Source organism: Limulus polyphemus, unplaced genomic scaffold (assembly GCF_000517525.1).
Source record: "Limulus polyphemus unplaced genomic scaffold, Limulus_polyphemus-2.1.2 Scaffold1145, whole genome shotgun sequence".
Lineage (NCBI taxonomy): Eukaryota > Metazoa > Arthropoda > Merostomata > Xiphosura > Limulidae > Limulus > Limulus polyphemus.
The window spans coordinates 285,320-291,836 of record NW_013666755.1 but is presented as its reverse complement, the minus strand read 5'-3'; the positions used below and the strand labels follow the sequence as shown (position 1 = coordinate 291,836).

Below are 6,517 nucleotides of genomic sequence, written 5' to 3'. Positions count from 1 at the left end.
TAATTATGAATAAATAAAATGACCATAAATCCCCCAAAGATCTTACTCAACGTTTTGACTTTACGCCAACAATAATGTCTTAGATCAGGAAATTAAGGTGTCACGTCATAAACCCCTCCCCAGTAGCACAGCGGTAAGTTTGAAGGCACTAAGATACGACTTTCGACACGTTTAGTAGGAACAGCGTAGAAAGTCTATGGTGTAGCTTGTAGCTTTGCACTTAACTAAAAACAAACAACAAAAAAAAATATATATAAGCCAGTAATTAATTAAAATATTAAATGCCTCATCTCTTAAACCTAATCAAATATTGATTAATTACTAAATTTCTGACTCGGGATATCATTAACAATGGCTAACTCATATCGCAATCATTGTTTGCTAAAGTTTATTTAGCTTTCTCTATAAATTTTCTTTTTGCTATGTAAGATATTCTTTATTTGTTGTTTCAGGCTCACTAAGAAAGTACTTGTATTTGTAAACAAAGATGTTGGACATTCATTACGTGGATTTCCTTTTTATGTTGCAAGCTTTGGATTCCGCGAAGTATACTTTGTTGATGAACAGTAGCAAAATTATTCTTTAGGCATGTTAATAGGCCTGTGACATTGAAACATAAGAAACTGTGCCATCTGGTATTGAGATAAAAATATAAGAATCTACATTGTGAATATCCAGTATCTGTGTTTACTAATATTATTCCTTTATTTAACAATAATACTTGTATAGTTTATGTATGTGCTACGAGCTTTTAATAATGAAATTGATAATATCTATGATATGCTTTAATATGTGGTTTAATATCTAGAATAAACAGATTCTTAATTCACGAGAGTCCATTATAAAAAGTGAAGCTCTTTTTGCTTCATTTCATTTACTCGTAATTGTGTGCATTATAATCAAATTAGCATCCCACAATTTAATTAAGAGACGTAATACTAATTTATTCCATCTTAATCTTTCCCTACCTAACATACCTTCATGTGTTTGATAGAATTGGGGTACAAATCACGTGTCTCACCTTTTTTTATACTGTACAACACTGCATTGTCGTACTTCTAAATATAAGAGCTGTAGAAATGTTAGGTTCTTTTTTGAAGATGCAGGTAACATAACTTACACAGATCCTTAAAAGTTATATACGAATAACCTGAAAATAGTAAAAACAGGGAAAAATATAAAGACTTGAGTGAATAGTTCTATACTTTTAACATTAGGCCCGGCCCGGCATGGCCAGGTGGTTAGGGCGCTCGACTCACAATCTGTGGGTCGCGGGTTCGAATCTCCATCACACCAAACATGCTCGCTCTTTCAGCCGTGAGGGCGTTATATAATGTGACGGTCAATCCCACTATTCTTTGGTAAAAGAGTAGCCCAAGAGTTGGCGGTGGGTGATTATGATTAGCTGCCTTCCCTCTAGTCTTACACTGCTAAATTAGGGACGGCTAGCGCAGATAGCCCTCGTGTAGCTTTGCGCGAAATCCGTAACAAACAAACAAACAAACAAACAAACATTAGGCCCCTAGATATTGCCCTTTCTTTCAACCAAGGTCGAAGTTTATCATTATTTTTCATTGATGTTACTCACTCATTTGCTATAGTAACGCCTCCCCACCCGGTGGCACAGCGGTATGTCTGCGGTCTCACAACGCTTGAAACCGGGTTTCGATACCCGTGGTAGGCAGAGCACAGATAGCCCATTGTGTAGCTTTGTGCTAAACTTCAAACAAACAAAAAGCTATAGTAATATTAACACTTTTATAAGAACGTAAAATAACAAATATGATTTTTCCAAGTTATAGCTTTTTTGTTTTCTAAGAATATTTCAGATGTCCGTACAATGTAAAATTTATGGAGCATTTATTTAATGCAGCTTCTAGAATTTATCAGTCATAAATTATTTTTGGTGATGTTACTAGTTATTGTAGTTATTCAAAGAGGAGCTACCGCTCTGAATATTTGCTGTGTCTATATCAAAGAGCAGGTAAAAGGATATACACGTATATAGGGTTTTTGTGCTTGTTTCAGAATATTCTCACAAAGCTACAAGAAGGTTGTCTTATCTTACTTCTTCCCAGTTTTGACCTCGTATACTAAAGGGAAGGAAGCTTGTCAAAAGCAGCCACCAACAACTAGTCGACTACTTTTTCTGTCCGAATTGTGGGACTTGACTGTCATTTGTTAGTGCGCGTTCGTGGCCCAAAATTTCAATGTGCAGTTTTGGGACAACGAGATACACACAATGAAACATTGGATTCACCATCAGGGTATGCTGATAACAATACCACACCTGGATCCACAAACAAAGGAATAACATGCAAATATTAATTAACGTACCTTTTCCATCGTTCACTTTTGAATTGTCTTTTGGAGTCTCGTTTTCTTTCACGTTCTTCCAATATTTCTTCTCGTACTGAACCTAAGAGAATGCGATTTTAGCAATTTTCTAGGCAAACACCATCTTTCCCTTTTAAATAGAAAAATATACATCATATGTTTAGAGAAAAACAAACTAATCTGATATTACAGAACTGTCTTACTCTTTCCTTTAACTCCGATATAAATATGAATAGTTTCCTACATAATAAAATATTTGCTATTTTTTAAATGGCGACTAATACAAATCCATAAAATAAAATAACTCATTTAAATCCAACACATCTGTATACCCTTTTTCAAGGGCTCCCATCTTCACGGATTACAAATATCGTTTAATGTTTAAAATCATCATAAGATATGGATTAAACATATCAATTGGCTCTAAAAAGTTAAAAAAAAACTGATAAAGCTCTTTACATGATTGTTGTTAATTTTCTCATTCTTTCAAACGTAAAAACCTTACAGATGGAAATCTTAAGCCTTCCATCAATCTAAAAATAGAATTGAATCACAGTTTTATTAAAAGTGAGCAGTCGTGTTGCAATAAAATTTAATAAAATTTCTAAATTTTACACTTAAAATAAAAATGTATTGATTACTTATTCCAGAAAGTGCTGAAACCGAAGAAAATGAAATATTTCTCAAGTATGTTTTAATCTTCTTGATAGCTTCCTCTGTCGTAATGTGGGATAATTTCTCCTGTCTCCCATTACTTAGCTGTAGTTATACCATCCCATGCATTGAAGCACCCCAACACATAATTATCACAGGAAGACTAAAATTTTAAAACAGATATGTAGAGAAATAAACTCTAATCTTATATCAGATTATTTTGTTTATCCTTTCTGACTGTTTTTATTATTATTATTATGAGTTACTGCGTAGTAATCCATATTGAAATCAACTAAAATACCTGATAACTACTCGAACTAACCAATGGTTTGGTTTGAATTTCGCGCAAAGCTACACGAGGCCATAGTAGTGATAGACTAGAGGGAAGGCAGCTAGTCAACACCATCCACCGCCAATTATTGGGCTGCTCTTTACCAACGAATTGTGGGATCGACTGTCACAATATGACGTACCAATGGTTGAAAGGGCGAGTATATTTGGCGACGGGTTTTAATCCCGCGACACGCAGATAGCATGTCAAGTGCCCTAAAGCGCTGATTGAAAACGAAGTTGTAAAATTCAGCTACTTAATGTCACCGTTGTTATCTAAAGGGCAATAATGCGGTTTTATAATAGCTCACAACTATAAAAAGGCTTAAGCTCAGAGAAAAACATAAATAACCTCCTACTTAATATATTTCAGTTTTAATTTTTTCGTTACCATGTATACGCTATTTGACAACAGTGTACTGTCAAGGGTGTTTCTTAGTACTGGTTGTTTGGAAAATTTAGAGTTATATTTCCATCCCCTATGACCTCATTATCAATTTTTTGTAAACAAAACATATATATTGGTTATGTCTATGTATGAAATATAGAATAGGTGAAGATAGCATAACAGAGCTTCTAAAGAATATAAAAAAAGTGTATCCGGTGACTTAAGCCTCAAAGAAGAAAAGTCCTGATGAGGTTAAGGAAGGAGATGGTTTATGGAAAAGAACAAATTCTTCTGCAACACATTATTTCAATTCATGTTGTAAAACAGTTGTGCGTGAGACAAGAGGAGAAGGAAAAGGCTTATATCGAACAGAAGTCTTTTAACAGTAATACATGTTTGCTGGATTGATAAATCCTCATGAAACTCGTACTTTGTTTGCTCATGTAAAATACTTCTTTTAACTCGATAAACAGTGTCAAAAAATAACAAACAAAATCTGATTCCGATTAGAGGTTAAGAAACAATAACAATAATTCAAAGAGACGTCTTAAGCAAGAAAAACTTCAGGATTTGAAGACTCCCTTCCTGTCAAATTGTCAGATCAATACATACGTGGCCTTGCCGCAGAGTCAGATTACTGAGGAATTAATCTTTCAGGCGCTCAGTGATGGCATGAGTGCTCACAGCTCAATTGAAGGATAGACAAAAGTTGGTACAGCCCGCATGGAATCACATTATGCGCATGGTAACAGCATGAACTCATAGAGACATCAATTTTCTATAGGATCTCATGCAGTTTGTTTTAAGTAACTATAGAAAAAAGATCATTGTTGATCGTGCTGCGAATACTGGAAGATTCTATACTTATTACATTATCTGGATTGGCGTTTATTTATACGCCGACCCTTAACTTTCATATTTTTTGGCACATTAGCTGATGTTTAGTAGGTCAGTGTTCGTATACAAATGAATGTATTGGTAGAACAATTAATTGGTTTTTTCATACAACATTAAAACGCCAACTCAGTTAAACAAATGTAGAATCGATTTTTTTCAGAAGAGTGAAAAAATACCAAGACATTCAGTGCTTTAGCTTTGCATATCTTTGCATATTTGTCACGTAAGTATTGTATAAACCTATGTGACTCAGTTTATTTTAGTTAGGCACTTTAAAAGCTCAAATTGAGAACACAACCTCTAAATGAAATGTTTTTTCCATTGTAGGAATGTTTATTCTGTTCTGATTATGTATTCTAGACAGTCTTTTATATGACAATCATCAGGAAGTCCAATCATTATTGTGTCTTAATCAAAATCACAATTGGGTATAACTATAATTATAATGAAAGTTTTGAGTCAAACAATATCATATTAATACACTATCACTGAAATGAACAAAAGTTACTATATATATTTAAATTCAAGTTCTTGTTTCCTTAATATCAATACTACTGAACGTTATGTACTCAACAGTTAACAGTAAAGCAGACCATTTTAGATACCGTACTTATAAGCCAATCAGATTACTTATAAAGCCAAATTAGAATATATATATTTTCATACTTCTTAAAGCCTGTATTTTAAAATCACTTACTTTCTCTTGGTGTCCAGCTCCATGCCGCAGATTTTTATGCTTTGTATCCATAACAAGATCCTGTTGTTTTACTGGTTCCAAGTTAGGCCTAAGAAGGAAAAGTATTGAGGTAAAAAGAAATTAAGAAACACTTCTGTGTTCCATTACTTCAAATAAAACTATTATTAAAGACTGTGAATGCTAAATATTTAGTCGAATCCTTAACACTGAACCGTTTAACAGTTTTGTAGAGGCATGTTAATGACTACATCCAAAATTAAACATGGAGTAACAGTGCCGTGGTTATATATGGGATCGAACTTTTGGCCATATTTGGAATACTGCCACAACTATTCTAAATGTTGTTTCAGTTGAACTTCAAGTAGATAGACATAGTAGGTTTGAACACTTTAATGGACCGTAACTGCCTGTTAATCGAACAGGGGGACGACGTTTTGGCTTCTGTTCTTCTTAATGGAACAAGGCCTCACCATAGAGGCCGAAAAGTTGTTCCCTTATCATTGTAAAGGCAGTTAGAGTCCATTAAAGTTCTCAAACGACTTTTCTAGATGTTGGAATCTCACTACCCCTATATTGTTGAATGGATTGAAATACACTTACATTAAACATCCTACATCAGGTTAAGAGAAATGAAAAAGATGATAAATTATTGTTCTTCTTCTCCTCCTTATTAAAGTGGTAAAACATATAATAAATAAAGGAAGGCCGGCATGAAAGAAAATGACACTGGTAGATGTTTGATCTGAACTAGGGATTGTTGATAATTGCAGTACATATCTTAATGCTTTTAATTACTTTTATCGTTTTATATGGATGACTATTTCATTCTAACTTGGCTGTTTTTGTACATGTTCAAAATCATACATTTGTATTGTGACGGATTTATTATTATATATTTATTTTACTATCGACTTTGTTTAGGTTGAATTTATATTTAGAAACATGCATAGCTTATAGTGTTAAATATGTATTGCAAAACTCTTGCCTATTCCCCAAAGTTGTAGAAGAGTCTCAAGAGTAAGAATCAACGATATATGTGTGTACGTAAACGTTTGTGTTAGCGTCAGTATTGTTACGTAAAACTGAAATTTCGAGAAAGCCTCCACACGCCTACAATTATAACCAACGGCGCGCACCAAAAGGTTGTATCTATTATTAGTTTGCTATAGTCAGTGTGCTATAAACTTCGGAAGCTATAACTGTGATTGTTATAA

The 6,517-nt window shown here is 33.7% G+C and overlaps 1 protein-coding gene across 3 annotated transcripts in view; it reads right to left on the bottom strand.

Annotated features, from left to right (window-relative positions):
* Positions 1-6,517, bottom strand: part of LOC111086497 — a 92,643-nt gene that overhangs the window by 21,389 nt on the left and 64,737 nt on the right. For all 3 annotated transcript variants that reach the window (XM_022389567.1, XM_022389568.1, XM_022389566.1), the window contains 2 exons: positions 5,304-5,391; positions 2,338-2,419 (listed from right to left, as the gene is read on the bottom strand). In XM_022389567.1, the coding sequence (XP_022245275.1) occupies positions 2,338-2,419; positions 5,304-5,391 (170 nt within the window). The remainder of the gene's footprint in view (positions 1-2,337; positions 2,420-5,303; positions 5,392-6,517) is intronic.